The sequence below is a fragment of the Dermacentor variabilis genome, chromosome 9 (genome assembly GCF_050947875.1).
Source record: "Dermacentor variabilis isolate Ectoservices chromosome 9, ASM5094787v1, whole genome shotgun sequence".
Classification (NCBI taxonomy): domain Eukaryota; kingdom Metazoa; phylum Arthropoda; class Arachnida; order Ixodida; family Ixodidae; genus Dermacentor; species Dermacentor variabilis.
The window spans coordinates 91,542,381-91,568,855 of record NC_134576.1 but is presented as its reverse complement, the minus strand read 5'-3'; the positions used below and the strand labels follow the sequence as shown (position 1 = coordinate 91,568,855).

The 26,475-nt window shown below is 43.6% G+C and overlaps 1 protein-coding gene and 1 pseudogene across 1 annotated transcript; both read right to left on the bottom strand.

Moving 5' to 3' along the window:
• Positions 1–273: 273 nt before the first annotated feature.
• On the bottom strand, positions 274–26,188 carry LOC142558442 (uncharacterized). Its single transcript, XM_075670576.1, has 6 exons — positions 25,995–26,188; positions 22,148–22,236; positions 21,279–21,282; positions 17,042–17,534; positions 8,216–8,632; positions 274–1,383 (listed from the first exon to the last, which is right to left on the bottom strand). The coding sequence occupies exons 1-6, from the start codon at positions 26,186–26,188 to the stop codon at positions 1,030–1,032; spliced, it is 1,551 nt and encodes a 516-aa protein (XP_075526691.1). The 3' UTR covers positions 274–1,029.
• LOC142558441 (uncharacterized) overlaps positions 8,529–26,475 on the bottom strand; it is a 65,968-nt pseudogene continuing 48,021 nt past the window's right edge.

Genomic DNA, 26,475 nt, shown 5'->3' with positions numbered 1-26,475 from the left:
CACAGAAGCATCAAGTCCCTTCCACCACTTGCACTGCTGACATTACGATACTGCCCTCTATCCTCTAGAGTCGTGTGTATAACTTGTGAAAGAGGCGTCTGTCTCTACTTACTGCCCACACTTTGGGCATCAATACAACACACTGCCAGTCTAATGTGCGATTTGCAGCCTCGACCACAAGACGACTGTTTGTACCCTTTGACCCAACAGACTCCACCTATACTCCATAATGGACACTAAAAACTGCTACCCACGTATACAGTCTCGAAGTCTCTCTTTCCTCTATTCGAACAGCTTTTGTATCCATTTAAACCGCGCTACATGCAAGGGGGGGCTGCCCCGTGGTTACGTGACTGTAGCCTCCAACCAGCACTAGTGGTCAAGGCAACGACTCCCGAGTATGTTGCGCAAGTTTAGGAACATACTAGTGTGCCCATCCCAAGTGGTAGCATCCAAGTACCGCTTCTGGGCACCATCAGCACTATGGCAAGCCAGCTTTAATAAATTGCAGGTGTGGCAGCTTTCTTTCAGCATGTAACATGGTAGTCTTGCTGTATCAATAAATGAGAATTTATTAAAACATAAGCACTTCAACTAGGAAGCACAATTACAGCAAATGTCAAATATGCCTCAAATGTATTTATTGATAAATACGTAGAAAGGACTGCAAATTAGGCACATTATGATTGTGCTCTGGTCTCAATTGTATGTTTCTATTTTCCTTGCTAAGTTCGTATATTAAGTCTAATTTCAAGAAACTTACTTTTAGTCATGAGCACAATTTAGGCTTAATCACATTCAAGATAAGACAAAACTTAAATAAGCTGGCATAGCTATGGAATCACTTGAAGGCACATTTTAAGAAATTTTCATAGACAGTAGTGACAGACTTCCTCTAGGTAATACCATTGCAAGAAACTCTAAGGCTAAGGTACCCCAAAACCTATTGATGCACTTCAGAAATCACCTACTGCCACGAAAAATTGTACAAATCTGTTTATCCACAAAGGAACTGCACACCCCTAACATTTATGGCTTCTTTGCTGTGTGACGGTACATGTGATTTGTAAGGTGGTCCCTTCGTGAATAGGACGTGCCACAGTGTATGCAGGAAAAGGGACGTTCTCCTGTGTGAGAGCGCACATGCCGCTTCAGTGTGGAACTGTCGGTGAACGCGTCTGGGCACAGATGGCACCGGTAGGGGCGCACACCTGCGTGTGTGCGCAGATGTGACTTCATTTGCTTCTTGTACTCAGTCACGTAGGTGCACAGCCGGCAAGAATGCAGTTTGCGTTGTGTGGACACGAGTGACTGGTATTGCTCCGGGGACCCCAACATGAAAGAACCTGCAAAGCCACACCAATTACGGGAAAGTGGTGCAATGTTTCACAAATTCTACGAAACCAGAGTGCTGTAGCTGGCAGTCAAAAAGGGTTGCCACACTTGTACACAAAATATGTGATACACCTCCGGACTACCTGAACCATATTACTGTTGTGGCAATTGTGCATTGACGTATTACATGTCTCACACAAGTTCTATATACCTCTATCTCTCCATACACTTAAATAACTATCCTTAATACATACAAACTCCTACTGCCAATACATAGAGCATGGAATAACAATGCAATTTTGATATTAGGCCTTGATAGTCAAATTACTTTTTATACATATCACTTATTTATGTACTCACCTACCAAACCATTAGATGCTTTTTTTCTTCAAATAGAAGGATTAACGCAACAAACGCATGAATTGATGTTAGAACACATGTCACATATGTGAAATGAAATATGAATATGAATGAAAATTAATCAGAAAAAAAATGAAATACATATCAACGTAAGAAAGAAAAAAGAATAAACAGAATTTACAGAGGTCAAAATGGCACATTTGCTGGTGGTGAAAAATAAAACCATATTTCTGTGCATTAAACAAAGCATTTCTATTCATGCATTGTAACCATTTTTCATGCTGATCTTTCCACCAGTTCAGAAAAAGCAAAATGAAACTAGAGAGTACTGAAGGTGACTTATTAACAGATTCACAAAATTTTGAACATCTCTTAAGACAGGCATCATTCCACATACTATATAACATTATTTGCTAGTATACTGCAGTGCTCCTTTTTTATTTCTAGAGCGCAGCTTTTAGGTGCCCGCTCCTGCGGCAAACGTCGGCAATGGCGGCATAAACGAGCGAACGAGCACAACGAAAGATTAAAGAGCAAACGTGGAGTGGGATATGAACAAATGAGAGTGGCCCCTTCAGTGACATGCGTGCGGGAAACTGGTGTCATGCGGGTCTGCCCAACTGCTTGATGCATACTTGTAACCAAGTCTCAGTCGGACCGCTCGTTTCGTATTATTGTCTGCTCGTGCCAGCACCTGCTTGAGCCTGTTTGGTTTGCTGGGCTTGGTCGTGTTTGCACTTGTTTCTATGGTCATGGTTTGCAAGTGTTTTGTAATCTGATTGCATGCACGACGTGAATTGTGTAGTACTTTCTGGGAGCCACGCGACACCAATGATTACACCAGAACCTTCGACAAGTCATGTAGTATAAAAGCTGACCCACTTGACCCGCAGATCAGACTTGTGACGATCACCGACTCTGTTACATGCCTCTCTTAATTTCTTTGCCTCAATATATTGTGAAATGAAAACACGCATACAGCTGTGCTCAAATTTCGCATTAGGAGTTATCATAATTGTCGGTGAATTTTTAAATCTGATGATTACTTATCAATTATTGCAATGAAAACTTTCTTTTCTTTATGATTTCAGTACAATGATGGGGCAGCAGGCGAATTTGCCATTAGACTTGTTCCAGACCAGAGCAGCATATGTGGCAGTCCATAAACAGTAACATCACAATCACAATGGTAAATCAATCATAGATCAAAGAGAGCCAACAAATGGATGCTTTCCGAGGAAAAGCTGGTTAGATGGATTCCTTGCGAAGTCCAAACAATATAACTTCTTGTGTTTTGTAGGAGGCGTGGATGCATCTATAACAAAACGGAGGTCACTGTCAAAGCCAGCATAAACACTAACACACCCACACAAACATATTTATGTTAGCAGCACGATGCTGCACTTCTATTTTATGACCTAATATATCTATTACAAATGATTATCCACTGGCTCATGCCAAACCAACTTCATAAGACTAGAATAGCTTTTCTGGTACTAAAATAACTTCTCTACACCCTACATCTTCATCACATTCTTTCAAACTAATGTCCCGATGGTCCTGCTACCACTCACTCAGTGCCTCGAAAGTGTGAGTGGCGAGTACTGGTGAATGCTTTTTTAAGCTGACCGAATGTGCCATCTGTTAGATCCATCTTTAAAACGTTAGGAGAAAAATGGCTCTTGCACATGAACAAGCTGTTTTCACCTAACTAGCAGCCAGAACATCAATGCTCGTCAATGTGACTGTCATGTAGATTTATTTCTATTTACAACTTCCCAGATTTTCTTATTCCCACCTCTCCTCCCCCTTTTAAATTTTTGTGCTAGTATGCCAGCCCCCTTCTCTGTTCCAGGTGCAGTGCGTGCAACATCTGACTGTTACAGACTGGTTGCTGTTCTCTGTCTGCTAAACAAAGGATCACAAATTATAAGTGAAATATGTTTTTGAAACAATGCGGAAACAAAATGGGTAATGCAAGTTTAGTTTTCTGTTTTGCAGTGGAAGTCTTCATGACAAACAAACATTCCACGGGATTACAAGTTGCATAGGATGAAAGTGGTAAAATTGCATGCATCACCATTAGTTGCAAAGCATTTAATTAACCGATTAACTTAAGCATCGCTTTATGTAACTTCCAACAAGTGCAATGGATCTCAATAGCTTTTTTCTTTTTCCACTACAACCAGCAAAACAGCAACCATTTATTTCACATTTTTGGAAAGCAAGTCATACAGCAGTTATCCATTTTTAGAAATATTGGTTATGTCAAGGCTCCAAAGATGTTGAAAGATTATTCATGCAGCTTTCTTTAGTGACAATCATAGGTTTAGCGATTAAACCAATCCTTTGTCACTGATAGCTGTCTTACCTGCACGTGTCAGCATATGCATAGTACCTAATTACAGTGAAATTAGTATTCTTGCTGTAAACGAATACATTCACATTTGAATATTTCATATTCGCTTTGACGTTACATACTTATTACTTGTATTTGATTTGTATACGAAACAGCTGATATTTGCACACCTCTAATAAAAATGCTGTTAACTTCTCAAATTTCAGAATTTATGGTATGGTTATGCTGATGAACTTGTGTGAGCATATTTTATTTTCGAATTGATTCTTCTGGATGAACGGAAGCACATTCTGTCAAATAGCCAGCTATAAGACCATGTAGGACATCATTAAAGTGTGTTAAGTGTTACATGTGATTGCACGAGGACTGACGGCACAGTGGCATACAAGGCACAGTGGCATACAAGGCATAGTCAGAGTCTATGTTCACATTGCAAAGATGGCTACCCTCATTACATGTTGACAAAACACAGAAGGTACATATATACCTGAGACCGTAGCCAAACATAGCTGTAGAATGACAGAGTGAATCTACAGGGTCGCTTAGGAGAAACGTCTTCATAGCATTAAAGTCTATATAACTTTAACATTTATTCTACACCAACGAAAACAGGAGCTTTACAAGCCATTTTATACAAATACCCATTGAAAAAATATGGCTAGTATTCAGAAATGGGTTCAAAATGTAAGCTCCAAGCAGATACTGCAATGATATCACGTGTCACCCCAAACAATGGCCGGCTCATATACTGGGCGTTCCTGCAAAGACTTTTATCACTCTTCAGAAATCACCTGTGGCAGATAGCACAATTCTAATCCTTGAGCTGGACAGCTCATACAGATGGACATTATTTGCACAAGAAATCTATATGCATAATCAGCTAAATAACAAAGCTTTTCTAAGTTTTGAACTAATTATTTCTCAAGCATATCTATTTCTCAATTTTCTTAAATGAACTCATGCCTTGTATGTCTACTTTAGCGTGCGATATTGGTGGAAATGCTGTTATGGTGTTCATTTTTTGTTATGTTCATGCTCTTGTGTGTACTAGTGACCCGTCATTAAGGCTTCACAGCTGTTTACCAGGCACTGAAATAAACAATAAAGAAACAGTAGTTTAACAGCAGATATTGCAATTTCCAAATTGAAACCGGGCAGTTTGCAAGTAGGATTCACTCGAAATAAATTCTCAGGATGACACTGATTTTGAGGTATTATTTTCTGAACTTTGCAAAGAAATACAATGGCAGTCAAGCTAGTCTTATGCTTCAATGCATAAAATGGTGTTTTATTAGAAAAGTAAGTGGAACGACAGAGCATTTTTTACCGCAAGTTTGATGACATGTATCTCAAATATGGTGACACCGACACAATTCTTTTTAAGTAGATATGCTTTGCAGTCTGACCGAGTACAGTTTGTAAAGTGCAACATGTGCCATAAAGTAAGTGGTTAAAAACTTAATCAGTGAAATTTTGCTAATTAGTCATCATCCATTTCGATCGCTCATGCATTTCCACCTCTTTAAGTAGACGAGCTCAAGGACTAGAATTTTGCTGCCATCTGCAAAAAGCGATTTTAAAGAATTGCTCACATTCTTCACAGAAACACCTGGTATATAGTTTGAGAAAGAGTGCATGTGGCACGGATATGCACAGTGCAACAAAAATTTAATACACGAACATTTTCTTCACTTCTGCCACGTCCCCAGCTGGCTGGAGAGAGTGCGCGTGCATGTGAATGAATACATGCATAAATTAAAATAAATAAAATGTGAAACAAAGGAAGACAATATAGAATGCAGAACATTACATCTCAGTCAGGTGCATTGTGCTTACTTCTACTGCAAATGACAAACGTGCCCAAGTTCTCACCCTTACTACATTTACTTGCATTTGAGCCAACATACTTCTCTTTAAAAATTTCCAAATACAAAGCTCACTGCATGAAATAGATTTGAGAATGTGGTGTAATGAGCAAATAGTGCACGCTGCCCAGTCTCGCTGACATTAGCTCTTAACAAAACACAATCCAACTGTCACAATGCTGGAAACATGGAAATAAAGGACTGTGGTGGCGACGATGGCTGCAACTGTGGAGACTCCTGCTTGGCAGGCTATGGCGAGAATGCTTGTAGTCGTATGCTGTCGGGCAGGACACGCCCTGCTAGCTGTTGCTATTCTGGCTATGGTCTCGGCTGCCATCTTCACTAAATTTCTGCATGCAGCTCTAGAGGCTTGGCGGGCAGGAACTTGTACTCTTTGAAGTTTCCAGATTGCTCAGACAGGGCTTTGAAGCTGCAATACTGCTGGCTTCACCTGTGTAAAGTCCAGTTGGCATGTGCTTTACACACTCCAAAATCTTAACACCAGCGGAAATTCTAGGTGCCAGACAAAGCACAAACAAGTTTTTCAAGCTGCTGATCTCACTTTTCGATTCACTTAGCATTCTTAGGATACTTTATGCCCTTCTCGGTAGTTATCATTGTTTCCAACCATTTTCTAGCCAATTTGAGTCATTGGGTTAATGGGCTGAGCACTGTGCTGCTGTGTTGAAGGATCTGCATTTGAAACCAACCTTTAGAGCAACTTGAGTCTTTGATTATGTGACACTGGGTGTCTGCTGCTCTTCCATGAACCTCTTTGATGCCAATTTTGGTCACTGGGTGTGTGCCAGGGGCCCATGTGTGGCACTCACCAAAGTAAAAAAAAATCCTTTAGAAATTCTCTTGTTGGGTAGAATCAAACCCTCATCACGTAGATTCAGGCATGTATCATGCACAAATTTTACTGTGGTACCAATAGATCGTACAGTGTGTATGGAGGGATGTGTGAGAAGAGAGCCTGCCTGCATTCACATCTCAAACATGATGCATTATGGCAGTGGCAATACAGTTTGTCGCTACACCACTTTAATGCTAACCGCATTAGTGTCAACATTCACTGCACAATGGGCAATGCTGGAATTTTATATTTTCTGAGCAGGTCTGCATGATAAGCACAGCATGTTACCTCGGCATATAGGAGCTAGCCAGCACATAATTTTAGCTGAATTTCACACTATATGAATGAATTTGGCTCCAGGCGCATTCGTGAAATTTCTTTCTTTCACAAGGTTCTGTGGTAAATGGCATAGAGAAAAAAATATATATGTTATTTACTTTCAAAACAATAATAGAGGAGCCACAGTACAGCGTTAAGCTTGCAGTACTGTGTAATTAGCAGTTCAGGCCCAATAGCTGTTATTTGTTACGTCATGAGGGCCCATGGGTAATATTCAGTAAGCCTGCAAGAAATATCATGCTATCATCAATTCATGAAAGACATGTGACACGAGTGCATGTAGGCAACTTATTTACCAGTCCGCATGTCTAGATATCCCTGATGCTGATTCCGACCAGAGGCAATACCCACCACACCACTTCAATACAGCACGCAAGCTTTACACGGTTTCCAGACATGACATCACTAAACATCACCGATGGCTTCTCAAAAACTGCAGCGCTCACTTTCTCCTGTCGTTGCCTTGTTGTGCGAATGCTGACCAGAGTGACAGGGTTTGCTGATGCTCAACAACAAGTATGACACTTAACATTTAAAGCTTGGGAACAAACTCTGTTTAGGTATGCATTTCAGCTTCTGAACAGCTTGAGAAAATTTCAGCTGGTACAACTGTTTAGCCTGTATTATAACAGTTTGTACAAAGGTAGTCAGGTTGTAATAATAAATAAATAGCTGTTACTAAAACATAAGCATTTGAACTAGGAAGCACAATTATGTCAAATGTGAACTCCACCAGCAATGTGTTAAATGTGTTCGAACGACAAGAAATTTGGCACATACTACTGCGCCAGACCCAATTGTATGTTTCTGTTTCTTTTTTTTTTTGCTGAATTTTTATCTTACGAGTAATTCCAAGAAACTTATTTATACAGTGATGAACATATTTTAGACCAATCCACAATCAAGACAAAATTTCGTTATGCTGGGATAGGTGACGTGACACGAAGGCACTCTATAAAAAATTCTCATGTATGGCATGGTCAACTTTCCTCTGGGTAATATTACAACAAAAGCTCTTTGGTATAGAGAGCCAGAAAAAAAAAAAAAAGGGTCAATCGGTCGATCTTCGACAAAATTTCGAGCCCCTGAGCTTCAGGTCTTCCCCTCCAAATGACAGGTCATGTGGCGCAAGAGGCCATCTCTCCGTGAAAAGGATGCACCACAGTGGACGCAGGGAAAAGCGCGCTCTCCAGTGTGGGTACGCATATGGCGTTTCAGGCTCCTATTCTGAGTGAATGTTTCTGGGCACAGGTGGCACTGGTAGGGGCGCTCTTTTGTGTGGGTGCGCAGATGGCATGCCAGGTCGTAAGGCTGAGCGAATGCTTCTGAGCATAGCTGGCACTTGAAGGGGCGCTCGCCTGTGTGTACGCGCACGTGTTGGGTCATGTGCTCCTTGCGCTTAGTCTGGTAAGGGCACTGCCGGCAGGAATGCAGCTGGCCACATACGGACACGAGTGAAAGGTACTGCTCAGGAGATACTGATAGCGAGGAATCTGCAAAAACCAGAGGGAGCACAGAAAGTCAATGAAGCCATCTATTTGATGGAACAAAAGTACTGCACCTGGAAATGAAAAAGTGTTGCCACACTTGAAGGCAAAACACTTGACAACCTTGGCCTGGCAACCCAAATATTACTCTCACGGCAACCGTACACTGATGCAGTACATGATTCACACAATTTCGTATCTCTGTATTGACCCTTTTCGTGGAGCAGTTTGTTCTAGTGAAACGATAGTGGCGCTTTCGGTGCTGCACTGCACGTCACCTCGGCAACAGCGCACAAATATGAAACCATTATCGCTTCCATCTTGCTTCTGCGCATTCAGCTGTCAGAAATGCAAGTGAGTTTTCGCTAACGTACTGTGCTCCAATCATGCAGGACTGAATCATGTGGATTGAAGATGTGTGCAGTAGTTTCCTGCAAAAATAGTGACTGGCATATTAAGGAATCGAATGAATGTGTGCATCCAAGTTCGCGGACCATTGCTGCAACTGTCCGTACATGTTACCGGCACTTCGAGATGTACGGCTTTCTTCAAGAATACAGAATTTTGCTCATCCGCCAGCATTGTATCGCTAACATTCAAACAAAGTGCTTTAGTCATGGAACGTCGGCAAGAGTGAGTACCACTCGTTAAACGACAAATGGAGTAGTGCCGCTTCCTGTTATAGCGTGTTTCGTGCACGGTATCTTCACACATCTTTCCTCAACTGGCATGAAACCTTACACCCACTCTATCGCCAACACGTCAATAAGTGAATGGGTGGACAATTGAATAAATGTGCACGACATAACTGACGGAGCACACCGATAGCGCATGGATGGTCGAAGCTAAATGTTTCATGATGGCCCAGAAGAGTGAGCGAATTGCTAGTGATAATACATGTTTGATACAAGGTATTACAATGTACTAAATGGCTACATTTGAAGTCTTGTGCACAGCAAGAACAAATCTATCAGAAGTGAGCACACCCGCGAGTGATTAGGCAGAAATTATCAGATAGTGACTGCACCGAGGGAGTAAGAAAGGAGACAAGCCACTGCTTCAAAATATTTGCCAAATAAAGAACGAAGAGCAAAACACACAAATCCTGATTCAGTTCATGAACGGAAGTTTGGATAGCTTGGCATACATATTTAGCTTCGCCTTTAAGACAAGCACTATATACACTGTTTGTGCCATTTGGATATAGCTTAATCAGCTTCCAAAGTACTTTTGCATGTTCTGTGAAGCAGTGGCCAAAGCTTTGTGTCGTCCACCCAGTCACCATGTACAACATCTCCTGAAACAGAGGTTTGCTAAGCCGTACTGGCGTCATATATGCTCACTGTTGCAGACACAACAAAGGCAATTGAGGCAAGCAAAGGATGGATCACCACGTGATCAAACATGGCAGTGCCCGTGGTATCACCACGAAAAGGGTCAATATACAGCAAATTATTCTTAATAGATATATTACAGCTCAAACACAGAGATGGAATTTGGCAATCAATATTGATACGATGCCTAAATAGTCACTTATGCACTCACCTATAAAACTAAGTATTACACGTTTTTTCACATCACAAAACAGCACAAGTGCATCAATACATATTTGAACACACAAAGCATATGAGACCAAATATTCACATGAATGAAAGACAGTAATATAACATAAAATGAAAAATATGTGAAACTAAAAAATAAATAAGGAATCAACATGGCATCTTCAGAGCTTAAGTTGACACCACAATTGCTAGTAGAGAATACAGCCCCACTTCCAAGCATTAAAAAAAAGCAGTTTTCACTACAAAAATAAGTACCTAGCCTTGGTACATACAAACTTCTACTCCCAATATAGAGGCCGGATTTGACCTGTAGTGTTGGATATTACGATGATAAACATAATCGATTATTTAAAAAAATACTCAGTCCCCGTCTATTTTGTGAAGAAGGATGACCGGCGAAGCTGTGCGTGTGGGCCCCTTAAAGGCAAACTGCACCTCCGGCCTGGCATTACACTATCTTCAGGATCAGCCCACGTATGGGGAGTGCTTAAGGCCTGCGTCACCTCCGCCGTGGGTCAGCCCAACATTGCACTATCTTCGGGATTTCTTTCTACATGTGGACACGATAGTGCGGAGGGTAGCCCTCAACAGTTTCGCTGCAAAAATATTAGGCAGAAACATTTTCAGAGGTAGGGGGGGAAACACAAGGAAGAAAATTGGAAGTGGGCTTCACCCCAAGCCTATGTCTCCATTTGAAATTTGTAGACAGTTCTCTTCATGTGTGAGCATAGGTACATATTTTATTTGCTTTACACCATGTATGTGACACCACTGGAGCCAGAAATCTTGCATCGGTATGTATTCGCTGAGCATACTTTCAAGAGAAAGTGAGTCACGTGCAAAACTTCTCCCTCGCCCTATGCTCCGGCTCTAAACAAACAAATGACAATTGCTGCCTGTTATTCAGTGTTGGCCTAAAACATTTATCTAGAAACTTTGTACTTAATACTAAAACTCGGCAAGAAAAAAAAACATTTTCTGGTATGTTGCCTGTGGGCAACACTCAGTGAAGGGTTAGTCAAATTACATTTATACATAACACTGTATTACAGGATTTATACAATGCCACACAAAAAAGCATCGACTCATGTTAGAACACATGAAGCATATGAAGGGACCCGGAAATGATTTTGATGATTTTGTACAAACGTACTGAGTTGTAAGAGAGGTCCTTCTTATCATTAATTGACACATCTAAGTGCTCCGCTTAAAGTGTGTAATTTATTATAAAGTTTTCAAAATTGAAAAGAGGTTTATTAGTGGCTCCTTATGGAAAGGGCACAGCGACAGGGAGTGGTGAGGCAGCCAGAAGCACAGTCCAAAAAGACGCCAGCAACCAGCAGCGTGAGCAGAGCCGAGCTGTGTGTTTTCGATGCAGCTGTACAGTGAGACGCTTCTTCTTCAAAAAATGTACATTGCTGACAATTGCAGTGCACCGCTTGGCTGAATTTTCAGCCACCTGTAATTATTTGACGTAAATTGCCCTAATGACGCTAGTAGGGCGAGCTATCCAATTGGCTGCCCAGGGCGTGTCGTCAATAATTTTACCAACTTTATAGTGAACAAACGTTGTTTGTAATAGTTGGAATGTTTGTTAATTTGTTTCTATAAAAAGAAAGCAGCAAAAAAAGAATGCACAAGAACGATTTCTCACTACACTTAAGCATTTCTGGCACACAGCAAGTGTCGTCTGCTTGTGTTACAATGCGCTCCATTTTGACGAGAGCACCATGGTCAATGTCAGTCTCAGTCTTTTTACGAGCAAGATTCACCTTTGTTGCATTCTGGGCTGCAAACGTAGCGACTGGCAATATGTCAAGCTTCGACATTGTGTCCCTCTGCAAGGCAGCAGACGAAGAGAGTGGCTGCAGTGCATCGAACTGTCACTATCCAATTAGTGCCAGGACTTGTGCGTTTGCGGCCATTACTTTACACCAGAGGATTACTACCACAATAGTGCTTAGTGAGTTTGGTACTCAGGTAAACACAAGTGCAAGGTGACTGGGTCTGGCCTTTTGAACATGCCATTTCGTGGGATCAGCAGAAATGCAAACGTGAATGTTCTGCATGGTGCAGCCACCTGGTGGCACAGAGCTCAAGCAAACACAGTAGCAGTAATGAAGTGTATTCTTCTTTGCTGCTAGTAAAGTTTCGTTCGTTCTCTGTGCTCGCTTCACCGTTGGAACTTGAAGCTTCTTGGACGATGATCGGCAGTTGTTGATCAAACGCAGGCAGGAAGCGATGAGATCAGATGTACAAGAAATATTTATAGGTAAACTTTTCTATATACATGGCAGGTAAAACAAATACATTACAAACTTGAACAATTGAGAAACAAAGTCTCACTCTTCGACTGTCTCAATGGCTGTTAGAGCCCAGACTCGTTTTAACGTACATAGCACGGAGGCTCACTGATTTATCAGCAATCCTGATTTCAGCCAAGTCTAACGTACATGGTACGGAGCCTCACTGATCTAGTATCAGTAATCCTGATTTCAGCCAAGTCTAAGGGACAGTATGTCGTCCCGATTTTATAGCCCAAATATACAAAGAAAAAAGGCGGTAGGGCCGTTGGCCCGTCCCACAGGTTCAGTTGCCAATCAGAGTCAACCGTTTGTTAAGCCACAACCCACCAGGGATACTCTTAAAAATAAACATATTGGAAAACAAAGCTCTTTTCCTTCTTCCCTAAAACTCCGTTGCCCTCTCATTTCTCCGTAGTTAGTGACGGGCTCAGCAAAACACGCCTGGCCCGAACAAGTTATCGCTAGGCCGCCTCAAATCCCAAGAGCGTCTCTAGGCCGCAAATGTCTCGGAAGCAGGGGCATCGATACCACATAGTGCGGCCGTACTCAAAGTTTGTCTGCGTGGGAGACTGATGGCCCTCCGTGTCCTTCAAACTTATTGTCTACAAGACAAAGTTCTCCGAGTGCGTATTTCCAAGACGCCGCCGTCCGAAAGCACTCTTCACATGTGCACCGCATCCCTACAGCGTGCACTGTAAGCTGGCCTTCGACACCACACAGGCAGTCGCACCCAACAACAAGGCTGGCGATTGCATTCCGGACGCGTAGAAGAATAGGTCCCTGCTCAGTACATGCGGCACAGGGTTAGAAGAATGGGTCCCTGCTCAGTACATGCGGCACGGGGTCAAAGTTGCTAAGCCCTTCTTAACCTCGGCGGCGCCTCCAATTAGTCAGGTACTCGGGAGCCAGACCCACAATACCGTGTACAGCAGTCCCTTTCAAGGCTGGTCTGTGTGGACTCGTGTGACCGTCGGCGGACTGCCAACACCGTGCACACAATACCGACTTCCCGGAATCGGCACTCGCCCTCCTGGCGCCTGCCGCGACGCGTCACCCAACACCGCGCGGTGCCTGTGACCCCACATAACACAGCAACTGTTGCCCCACTGACATGGGGGGAAGTGAACCCCCTCTCTATACACAAAGCACGTGGCCGATTCGTGACACTTAGGAAAACAAACAATCAGAGGGACCTTACACTGCTGGTGTAAATTTTTTGTAGGAGCATAATCGTTAACACATTGTCTTGTGAATGCTTAAAATGTTTTACACTTGGTTAGAGCAATATTATCTCTTTTTTTTTTGGCTGGTCAAGCTATGTGCCACCAGGTGGCTGGATCATGCAGATTGATCAGGCAGCTCACGTACGTCTATACTAAAGTTTCTTCATCAGCTTGAATTTATGCCTCCACCCATCCGTTGAAACGCCCAGCTTGCCTGTGGTTACCGGAATACCCAACACATTCGGTGCTGTGACAGAATGCTCGCACCGCACACTGCTTCGATAGCTCTTGCTAGGGATCAACAGCCACGCAGATGGCGGAGAGGGAGGAGAGGCTTCGTGCTCTCTCTCCTGGACAACCAGAAGTAGACGACATGACGTGCCATCATGACGCAGAGCCAGTGAATGCGGAGTTTAGCCCCGATCACTCAGCAAACGAATTGAGGAGAAAATGCGTGGCTATGGAGGAGGGTAACTTGTAATCGTCCGTGGCTCTCTCAATATGAGATCCTTCACACAAATTGTGGCATGAATTATTGACTATAGCTGTGCCATATGCGTCTACAATATTTGTACGAACCGTTTCAGGGGCCCTTTAAGTATTATTTTAAGTGAAATAAATAAATATGAAAAAAAATCATAAATATTTGAAACTTAAACAAAGAAAGAATAAACACAGCAATATGATTAGGTATTTGCAGGTGGTGAAAAAGCCCTACCTTTGAGCATTGAGCAAGGGATTCTTCTTCTCTAACAGTGCATTGTAAACACTTTCCCTTATCATTTTTCATTGCTTAAGCAACAGAAATATGAAAGGACACCTCCCCCCCACACACACATGCTATTGCAAATATACAGTAGAACCTCTTTCATACGTTTTGGAAAATACCACGAGAAAAAATGTAACTAAAACAATATTGACAGACTCGATTATTGTTCATATCTATGTAATGCGAAGCACCGTGCAGATTGTTGCAGCACGATACGCCAACGTGTGTCGAGCTGGTGGTGCTACGGCGGCCTGAGATGCATTTTGTTGTTTTCCTATGGCGTGGTGTTTTAGGCTGGCAATGAGACACCGAAACGGAATCAGGCTGATGGGCAACGCCGGATGCCGTCGAAGCAAAACGGGATGCCCACATCCTGCAGCAAGGAACGGTAGATCGCCGACTAAAATGTGTGCAGTATGCTACCAATGGCACTGCGCACAATGCGCTGTAAAACAGGTGAAGATGGTTATTGCATTAGGTTTGGTGGCGATAGCTGTGAATGCAGCTTATGACGACCTGGGCGGAGATTTGCTGGTACCGAAACAGTATGCACCGTCGTTTTCATGTGAAACGGGCAGCTAATTACTGTTCTCCATCATGCAAGCCTCACGCCTTTTTTTGTTCACATGGGATCTAACAGCCAGAAAATTATCATATGATTACAGTTTGGCAATGTACAGAACGTTGGTGCCAAAAAATTGAGCTTTCCTGGAATGTATGAACCTGTAAAAAACAAGCCTAACTCTATTGGGTCATTTTTATGCTCTCAATTAAAAATGTTGGAACCGGGGATACATATGTAATGGATCGTATCAATAAGGTTTTACTATGAAGACAGTCAATATTACACACTCTACATTACATTCTCTGCTTGTAGATTGCAGAGTAAATTTTTTTAACTGGTTGATTACATATCAGTAAGACTTATAAAACATTTTTTTATGATTTCAGTAAACTGATGGGGCAGCAAGCAAATTCGCCATAAGACTCATTCAAGATAAGAGAAGAATAGGCGGCAATCAGTAAACAGTCATACCACTGTCACAATTATAAATGAATTGCATATTAAACTGCTGTGTCATGTAGCAAAGAAAAAAAAAAGGATGCTGTTCGAGAATCTGGCGGGCCGGTTGTCCGGAATAAAGCAAAGGTCTTACAGCAAGTCCAGAAAATTTGCCCTAAACAGGATGCTCGCAGTATGTCGCAAACATTCCAAGTGCTGTTATTCCGGAAGTTTCGCTCATTGCGTAAAATATAGTTCAGGCAGGCCAGTGACTTTGCTTGGCCGTGCGTCCTTGCGTCAACGCTGCCATTCGATATGTCCCGAAAATAAGGCTGTGGCACGTTATGAAAACCTAGATGAAGTCAACGCGGCGCATATATGTTGCTACCTGCATGTTGCAGCATGAACTGGTACATGTGAAGGACATGATGTAGAATAGCTTTTTGGTGTGGTGTAGGTATATCCTGCGCAAACTGCGACTATGTTTATTAACAAAAGATGAAATTTCAAAAAGTCCTTGAAGCAGCATGCGTATGATGTGAAAACAAAAAATGTCGCTTTTGACATACTTGCAGAGGATGTGGAAGGCTCCAATCATGACACTGGCCTTCTTGGACAAGGCTTTCATTATGACCAAGAAAGGATCTGGATTTCATGGCAATATCCAATGTGCTTGCTATCCAGACTACAGAAAAGGCTTAATCGCAGCCATGGCATTATTCCATCTGCATATGTACGATGACTAGGTCGGATTTCTAACAGTTACTGTTTGCAGTGGGAGATCTTATCGGTCTTGTGCAATAAAATCTTTTGATAACGAAGCTGAAGGGGGGAGCTGAAATTACTTCATTATATTCTTTACTGCCCTTCACTGCAGTGTATGCGTAATGTAGCGCATAAATTTGAACTTGCATTGAAGAAGACTTCTTAGCTGAACAGTTTAATCCCGTGGGTCGAAGATAGCCCTCCGTGACCTCGATGGCCTCCTGTAACGCACTCTCAACCTGTCCATCACTTCCTCCAACACACCAAATGGTAATGTCATCCGCATAGATGGTATGCCTGATGCCCTCGACTCGTGAGAGTGTTCTGGAAAGGCCGATCATGGTCAGGTTAAACAAAGTGGGCGAGATCACCGAGCCCTGTGGAGTGCCCCTTGTTCCAAGCTCCACCTCTTCCGCGATCATGTCTCCTGCGCGGAGAGTCGCTCTTCTTCGGTGCAAAAATGACCTAACGTAATCATGGAATCTTACGCCCAGACCAAGCTCGGATATCGATTGCAGTATAAATTGATGGGCTATCTTATCGAAAGCCTTCTCCAAATCTAATCCAAGGATGGCCCGAGTGTCCCGCGTGTCATTGTCGATTATCTGACTCTTGATGAGCTTCATGGCGTCCTGTGTGGACAGACCTGCCCTGAAGCCAATCATCGTGTGGGGGTAGAGTTCCTTGTGTTCGATGAACCTCGTGAGCCTGTTGAGTATGACATGTTCCGCGACCTTGCCAACGCAGGACGTGAGCGATATTGGTCGTAAGTTGTCCAGGCTTGATGATTTGCCAGGTTTGGGGATCAGTACTGTAAGTGCCCGCTTCCATGCTTCCGGGACCTTGCCTTCCTTCCATGTCTCGTTGATGACTTCTGTCAGGTATTCTATCGAGTGATCGTCCAGGTTACGGAGGGTCCTATTTATGATGCCGTCGGGACCAGGAGCAGACTTGCTATTAAGCTCATGCAGCGCCCTCCTAACCTCTTCCGTGCTGATGTCTGCATCCAGCTCGGAGTTGGGTGGCCCAAGGTAGTCTGCGTAGGCGACCGATGTCCCTTGCCGGGGACCAACAGGGAGGTACTTCTCCACCAGGCTCTGCAGGACTTCCTCCGTGGACTTGATTCGTGCGGCTGTATGCAGAAGCTTTGCCATCACATGCTGCTGGTTGGACCTTGTGTTGGTGTCGTCCAGAAGATGCTTCAAAAGATTCCAGTTTCGACCATTCCGCATTTGACCATCAACTGAGTTGCACACCTCGTCCCATTGTTGCTTTGAGAGGATGTGGCAGTACTCCTCTGTGGTTCTATTGAGTTCAGCAATCTTTTTGCGTAGTCTGCGATTTAGCCGTTGGCCCTTCCATCGATTGAGGAGGGACTGCTTAGCCTCTAGTAGATGGGCTAGGCGACTATCCATCTTTTCCACGGGAAGGTCCGTGCACAGATGCACAGATGGCAGATGCACAGATGCACAGATGGCAAAGAGCAGAGAGGAACAAACTCAACACGTTGCTCAGGAAAATAACTAAGCGAGCCCTGGGTATACCGATCTTCACCAACACCAATCGCCTCCTCCAGCTAGGTGTGCATAACACTCTGGAGGAGATTGCAGAGGCTCAGGAAAGAGCGCAACTTGCCAGACTCTCCACGACCGCCGCCGGTAGGAGGATATTACAAGAGCTCGGCTACCCACCATCTGCAGAAGCACGAAGAAAATGCCAGTTACCACGGGACATACGAGATTTGATCTCCGTATCGCCGATACCAAGAAATGTACACCCTGAATATAACAAGGGTAGAAGGAAAGCAAGAGCTTCAGCCATACTCAAACAGATCCAGACAGAGGAGCGTAGAGCCTGCTTTGTTGACGCGGCCGCATATCGGAAGGGGTGCTCCTTTTCTGCAGTAGTGGTAGATTCCAAACAGCGACTCACGAACTGTGCATCTGTACGAACCGGAGATCCGGCGATAGCCAAGCAGGTGGCCATTGCCTTGGCGATGCTTGATGACAGCAGCGACGTCATCTACAGTGACTCACGGTCGGCCATTAGGGCATTTCAGTGTGGAGTGATCTCAGAACAGGCTTTTGGGCTGCTTCGTAAGGCAGGTCCGGATAGAATCAAGTATCACTTGCTTACTTGGTTCCCAGCCCACGTTTGGCACATGGCGGGTGTCCCCACGAACCTCAATGAGACGGCCCACGCTGCCGCGCGCGCACTGACTGACCGCGCTGGCGCTGTAACGGCCGAAGAGAGAGTTACGCATGGTAGGGACGCGCCTGCCACTTATAATGAACTTCTTAAACACTTCTATCTCTCGCGGCGACAATACCCTCCTCCTCACCCCAAGCTCAATAGGCCTCAGGCACTGACATTCAGACTGTTGCAGACAGAAACCTATCCCAACCTGTTCACGTTACATGCGATATATCCGGAGATTTACACTGACGACGCGTGCCCCGCTTGCGGGGATAGATCAACACTTTCGCACATGCTCTGGGGATGTATCTCTATAGCAAGCCCTGACCTCAGCTCAACTAGGTGGGAGGCGGCCCTCCGCAACCCACTCCTGGCTGAGCAACGTTGGGCTGTCCAGCAGGCCCACGATGCGGCTGGCAGGCTAGGCCTGTCGGTCCCGACGTGGGAGCGGCCCGCGACGTGCTAATACGCGTTCTGCAGGACTGTAAAATAAAAGTTACTCAATCAATCAATCAATCAATTGAAGAAGACGGCCTTGCATCCAGCAGAACCGCTCAATAGCCATGTGCACAATGAAAAAAAAAAAGGCATTCTCAACACACTACTTCTTGCCACCTGACACGATTGCGTTTACAATAGCTGCCTTCTGTTTCGATGCATGATCTTTTATTTCCGCTTTCAGTTGGCTCGTCTCTAGCATCGTGAAACTGGCAAAATGACGATGCAGCTGAGTAGGTTGCACGCTGCGACACCAACAATATTTGTCATGGTCAATCAGCACGTGTCACACCTAGTTGCACTCGCCTGCATGGTGCCTCATTGGGACAAATTATGGCAACAATAATGAGCCTCTGCTTGTTTGCAGCTATGCGCAGTGGTCAGAAGGACCAGCGTTTGACGGCGCATTCAGCAAAGATGCCCAACAGTTTGGAACATCAACATTGTACGTGTGCTCAACCCCACGGAAAGCAATGTATTGAGCCAGCAAGGGTCGGGCATTTGTTTCAGAGACAAATCAACTTTGTATTTTGGAGACAAATTAAGTTTGGCAAATCTATTGGCAGGTTAATTTTACTTTGTTGAAACAAGGTTTTGAAAACCTGGATATCTACGGAAATTCCAAGGGGAATTTCACTTTGTTACATCCAATAATTCATTATATCCTGCTTACTTATAGGAAGTTTCACTGTAACATGAATTTTGTACCTCTTGTCTTGCCTTCTAATTACAGGTGCCAAACATGAGGTCAGCTTCATTAGGAACAAGCTGAATTGTCTGCAGGTGCATCAGCCTGTGGAACTGAATCGTTACGTGACTAATGTGTGGTAATAGACAGTCGCAACGCAAAACTCTAGAAGGTGCATTAGAAACATTTTTATGTAGTGGTTATTGATTTGATTTATTAAAAATTCTTTGAAACCTTTGGCCACTTTGACACGTCATTTGTGTGATTAGTCTTTTTGTTAAGTGTGGCTTTAACACGTCATAACTTTTGTGACCTTGCCAATATTTCAGTGATGCTATGGTGGGTTGTAAGAAACCGGTCATAGGTGGTGCTGTCGGTACAGCCGAGCTTTTTTCAATATTGCGAGGATTAGGAACATTCATGTTAAACGGCACCAAAAAACACAAAGAAGAGCACAGGATCAACACTGGTCCCCTGCTCTTCCTTGTTGATGTTTTTTAGTGCTGTTTAAAATGAATGTTGCGTATCAACTAGCTCATGCCCAAAACCTTCTGGGTCACTAGGAACATTTTCATTGATTCGTCCATTTAGCAGGTAACAAGAAACACTCAATTCCTTTATAATTAATGCTGTAATGGAAGGCTGTTTTGTGTTTCTAAATTCATGTGTGTGCCAAACACCTTTGCAAGAAAAACTCCTGTGATAGTGTTGCTGGGGTCGCGATATTATTGCATCTACAAATCTCGATCAGTATTGACAAGGTAAGTAAAATGACCTTGGGCCTTCCCAGACCATTGCATATGTGCAGTGTATGTCACTTCTAGCTAGATCACTGAAGCTAAGCAATGTTTCAATGGATGGTTGATATGGAAGGAGACATACCATCTGCATTGCCATGGTATGACTCAATTTTAGCATCAACAGACTATTTAAAATGTCATCTTTGTGCTGGTGTTTCACCTGACAATAGCGTGCCCACTGTAAATTGGCATGTTTTGCAGATCTTGCCATCAGTTTTGCAACTACTCCCTCTCCCAATGAACAAGTGGTGCTTTTCAATTGTTTTAAGGTGCTGACACTTGCAATGAATGTTAAACAGTCCTGACTAGATGTGCTGCAACTTTTTAAAAAGACTTGAATGGCTTTTACGTACGTCACCTTGGCACCCTAAAGGAGCTGTCACTCAACAAATCATAGGGCGACATTATGGAAGTATTGACTAGTAGGTGTTGTACCAATTGCTCTTCGAAACTGTTTAATCTGTTGGAAAAATGTATTTAAGACGGCTACAAAATGTGTTGCAAAATTTCTTACAGCCGTTTTTAAAACACCTACAAGATGTCTTGCAAGATGACTTAAATACACTATTTGGCAGTGAATCAGACAATCTTCTTGATGGCTACAAGACGTTTTAAGACATCTGACGTTTTCTTAAGATGTCTTCAATATCTTGCCAAGACCTCTTGAAGACATCTTGTAAACGCTTAAAATGATTTCTACTACATCTTGCTGACCTTGCCAAGATGTCTTGTAGATGACAAATAGACTAATGTATGTTCAGTGGCGTGTATACCTCCGTGTGCCAGATCGGCTACCGTGTTGAGCTTCGGCAGCTTCATAATTTATTGTTAGAACCACGACGACTGAACGTAATGTGCAGGACATACCTGCCTGAATAATGCGAGCATCACGTGAAATGTGCACAGTCAATGTGGAGCATCTCAACTGTTCGCATCGTTTTGACATGACGCTGGCATCTGTGTATGCAGTGAAATTGGACGTGCACCTTTATGCAGGGCTCAGTCTCCCTTCAGAGGAAGGGCACAGGGCAGTGACTAGTCTAGTGTGTGAGTGACACACGCGTATATGTATGTGTGTGTGTGTGTGTGTGTGTGTGTGTGTGTGTGTGTGTGTATGTATGTATGTATGTATGTATGTATGTATGTATGTATGTATGTATGTATGTATGTATGTATGTATGTATGTATGTATGTATCAGTGAAACATTTAATCACAGGATCCTACAGCGAAAAACAGGTCAAAGAAGAGAATGGAAAAGCATCAGGATATTACTGATGTTTAGGCTGGGGACCAACCCTCGCTCCAAAGGAGGCTGATGCCCGGCCGAAAGATCAGTAACATCCTAGTATTTTTCTAATGTGCTGCTACTCTTCGACCAGTATATGGTGCTGAATTCACCAGAGTGATTAGGAGGCAGCAACACCTGTGCAGAAACATTAGTAAAGTTATCTTTTGTACGTCTTTAAAGAAGTCAACAACCAGACACCAAGGACAGCATAGGTGGAATTACTTGTACTGACTAATTGAATTTAAAAAATGATAAATTAATGGAAATGAAAGTGGATGAAAGAACAAATGGCCACAGGTGGGATATGAACCCACATCTGTGCATTACATGTGCAATGCTCTTACCACTTGAGCTACTGCGACACTGTTTTCCCGTCTACTTTCTGCGGTATTTATGTTTTTACTACTAGAACTAACCCTGGGACTGTCAGCCAGTGCCACCACTCACCTTGCCAACAGATGTGGAACATCTTTTCTGATGCAGGCCTCGCAATGTACACAAACTTTTTGGGTGGAGGTAGCTGGTCAATAACCCAGCTACATACACACCTCAAACATGACGTGTTGTAGCAGTGTCAATATTGTATTGCTACGCTACTTTATTGCTAATTGCATTAGTGTCGACATTCACTGCGAGATGGGTTCTGCTGGAATTTTCTATTTTCATAGCAAGTCTGAGTGATACATAAGTAAGTGTGGTATGTTACCCAGACACTTAGGAGCTAGCGAGCACGTAATTCTAGCTGAATTTCACGATAAGCTAATTAAATTGGCTCTAGGTGCTTTTGTGAAATTTCTTTCCTTGGTTAGGTTCCGTGGTACATAGCATACCAAAAAATATACTTTTGTAATTCCAAAACAATAATAGAGGAGCCACAGTGCAGTGCTAATCCTACAGTACTGAGAAATCTGCAGTTCTGGCTCAACAGCTGTGATATAGAACGTCAAGACAATCTATGGGTAATCTTCAGTAAACCTGCGAGAAATATCACACGGTCATCAATTCATGAGAGACATGTTAGAGGAGTGCACGTACACAACTTACGTACCAGTCCGCACATCTGGATATCTCGGCAGGTGATTCCAGCCAGAGGCAACACCCAATGCACCATTTCAATACCAGGGTGTCTACCAAGTTGACATTTCCATATTCCCTGATTTTTCCAGGTTTTCCCTGAGTGCCTTTGCGAAATTCCCCAAGTGACACAGAACTTTGTTTTACGTCAAAACAGGCTTACACTATGACACCTGATGCTGTCACTCTCTAGTAAGCATGCTAAGAAATGACTTAATCCAGTCTGAATAGTAAGGATTATCATTTATTTTATATAAAAAAATCTGTAGCAAGGGGTTAGTAAAATACACAGCAAATAAAATAACTTTGAAAAAAAAAAATGGTAAAGCTCATTTCAAATCAAGTGCAACATTCTCAAATATGAATAAAAACGAGATGCATACATAAACAAACGTTTTCGAATATCCACTTCAGTCACCAATTATGATCGACTGTCAATACATATGTGTGAAACATAGGTGGTGCTTGAGACTCCACTGAAAGCAAATCAAGGTGCTACAATGACTCTGGAGCATTTTATGATGAGTCATTATAATTAATGAGTAAATAAATATTTGAATATTGTAAAGTCAGTCATGCTGCGCTCCTTCACAAAGAGGATTAAATCCCCCACTCGAATTGCATGCACAAGTTATTCATTAACCTCAAGCATTTCAAGAAAGAAGTAAATACTATATATATATATATATATATATATATATATATATATATATATATATATATATATATATATATAATATTTGGGGTTTTACGTGCCAAAACCACTTTCTGATTATGAGGCACGGCGTAGTGGAGGACTCCGGAAATTTTGACCACCTGGGGTTCTTTAACGTGCACCTAAATCTAAGCACACGGGTGTTTTTGCATTTCGCCCCCATCGAAATGCAGCCGCCGTGGCTGGGATTCGATCCCGCGACCTCGTGCTCAGCAGCCCAACACCATAGCCACTGAGTAACCACGGCGGGTTATATATATATATATATATTTCAAGGTTGCTACTGACATGCCCCACATCAAGCATGCCGTAAAACATGGTAGTGCATTCACCAAAGCGATACTCTGTAACGATGCATATCACTCAGAAGCAAAATGTAAGTAATTTAGGTTAACAGAACGTTCAACCCGCCGTAAGCTTAATGTTCATGCTCTATTCCTTGCTACCACTGCACAGAAATGGCAAAAATAGGTCGCGTCTACAAATGTGCACGCCGTGACTGAAGGCGATATGAGCTGCTTTTATCAATTTATAGCAAGCTCATTGGTGTAAGGGCCGAACTTTGTCGCAAATGAGATTCTCCACAGCTGGTGTGTCACCCTCAACTCTCCTGACATACTCTCAGCCCACGCACAACACCTCAGTGTTGCATTTCACTGCTTTAGCGAGTCTATTTCGATTTGGATGAGAAACACCTGCATTCCAACGTCAGCCAACACTTTGTTTCTTGAGCTCAAGCTCCTTGAAAAAAGCGGCGGCAGGCTTCCTTTCCCTTTCATTCCTCAATGCATAGGTCCTTTCTGTTCTCGTCCTCCTCCCGCGCATTCACCCCACGGACCATTCGAAGCATCCTCCTCGTCAGTTGTACAGTCAACGTCCAATTTTTCAGACTCCCTAAGGGCCGCGAAAACGTCCGCAAAATCCGGCAGTCCGTAAAAATGAACGCATGTCTTTTACTGCCATTAAAGACTCAAATCGCCACAGGCACATCCGAAAAGGCCTACTACCAGCACGCTTATTAGGGATATCGGTGCCCGTACTGTGACAGGAGATGGTGGATGGACGAGTGTATAATTAAGGAATAGATAGTGTGTCCCGTGATATTTGCCCCTTCTCACGCTGGTTATGCTTCACCGCGCAACACTTTTGTGTTGAGGCAAAGCTGACTTTTGGGAACCGGCATTATGCAACGCGTTGTACTTTCCGAGCTTTGAAGCCAATCGCGAGGACCACAAAGACGGAGTCTGTGCCACTGCGTACAGCGGCGAATTGAAAAACACGGCGCCGAAGGGCAAGAAGCTTTATAATGAACATTGAAGCAGCTAGGGCTAGCGTTGCCGCAGTGGTGGCTACGGCTGCCAGCGGATATGCTTGCGAGAGCGCCGGGTCGAGGCGGCAAGGTAATCAAAATGGCAGCGGTGGTGGCTTTGATTAATGCCATTTCGCACCTGTGGTCACGGCAAAACGTCCGGAAAATCGGACGGCGAAGAGTTCTTGCGTCCAAAATTTTAGACGTTCTGATAGATTGACTCTATGGGGTATGTCGTGGTGCCGCGAAGCAGTCCAAATTAGCGGGAATCCGGAAACTCGGTCGTTGACTGTACACTGGCAACTCCTCCAGCCGACGACAGGACGTCAAAGACGATTCATTACGATTCTTGTCTGTTACTCAAGCCAGCATTACTGCGGATTTCGACCCTTTCAATGAAATTACAACTAATTTTCCCTGACAGAGGCAGAAATTCCCTGAGTTTTCCCCGAGTTTTTCCAGACTACTCAAAATCCCTGAGAATTCGCGGTTTTCCCAGCTTTCCTGGTTGGTAGACACCTTGAATACAGCATGCCAGCTTTACTCGGTTTCCAGACATGACATCAGTAAACATCACCGATGGCTTCTCAAAAGTTGCGGTGCTCACTTTCTCATGTCGTTGCCTTGGTGTGCGAGTTCCGACCAGTGTTATGGGGTTTGTTAATGCCCAACCACAAGTATGACACTGGACGCTTAAAGCTTGAGAACCAACTCTGCTGAGGCATGCATTTCAGCTTGTGACCAGCTTAAGTACATTTCAGCTGGCACAATAGCCTGCAATAAAACAGTGTGTACTATGTTAGTGATTCTTATCTCAATTCTTATGGGTAAATTCAACAAGCTTACTTACACAGTCAAGGGCAGATTTGAGGCCAATGCACAATCAAGGTAATATTTCGTTATGCTGCAATAGGTGAAGTGACATGAAGGCATTCCATAATAATTTCTCCTCTCATTCCCCAAACCCCTTCCCCAGCGTGGAGTAGCAGGCTAGAGGCATTAACTCAGGCCAACCTCTCCACCTTTCTGCCATTAAATATTATCTCTCTCTATCTCCTTTATGAAATGGCCAACTTTTTGTTAGGTAATATTACAAGAAACGTTCTACGGTATAGAGAGCCGGTGATAAATGCAGTGTATAAATCATTTTTTTTGCTGTAAAAAAATTATGAATTGGTTGACCTACAAAAAACTTTCAAGCTCTTGACCTTTGGGGCTTCTCTGAGTGATGGGACATATGGTTGGTGAGGTGGTCCTTCTGCGAAAAGGATGCACTGCAGTGGGCGCAGGCAAAGGCACGCTCTCCAGTGTGGCTGCGCACACGGCGCTGAGCAAATGCTTCCGGGCACTGGTAGCACTGGTAGGGGCGCTCACCTGGGTGGGTGCTCATATGGCGTCACAGGGTGGTACTCTGAGTGAATGCTTCAGGGCACAGGGGGCACTGGTAGGGGCGCTCTCCTGTGTGAGTGCACAAATGGCGTCTCAGGTTGCCATCCTGGGTGAATGCTTCCGGGCACAGGTGGCACTTGAAGGGGCGCTCGCCTGTGTGTATGCGCAGGTGTTGGGCCATGTGCTTCTTGTGCCCAGTCTTGTAAGTGCACTGCCGGCAGCAATGCAGCTGGTCACATACGGAGACAAGTGAAAGGTACCGCTCACGGGATGCCAATCGCAAGGAAT

Coding starts and splice junctions, on each gene's coding strand:
- LOC142558442 (XM_075670576.1), bottom strand. CDS start 26,188: ATGAGCACCCACCCAGGTGAGCGCCCCTACCAGTGCTACCAGTGCCCG. Junction 8,633..17,041: donor CATGGAAGCGGGCACTTACA/GTACTGATCCCC, acceptor CTTCATTGACTT/TCTGTGCTCCCTCTGGTTTT. Junction 1,384..8,215: donor TGACCTGTCATTTGGAGGGG/AAGACCTGAAGC, acceptor AATTTGTGAAAC/ATTGCACCACTTTCCCGTAA.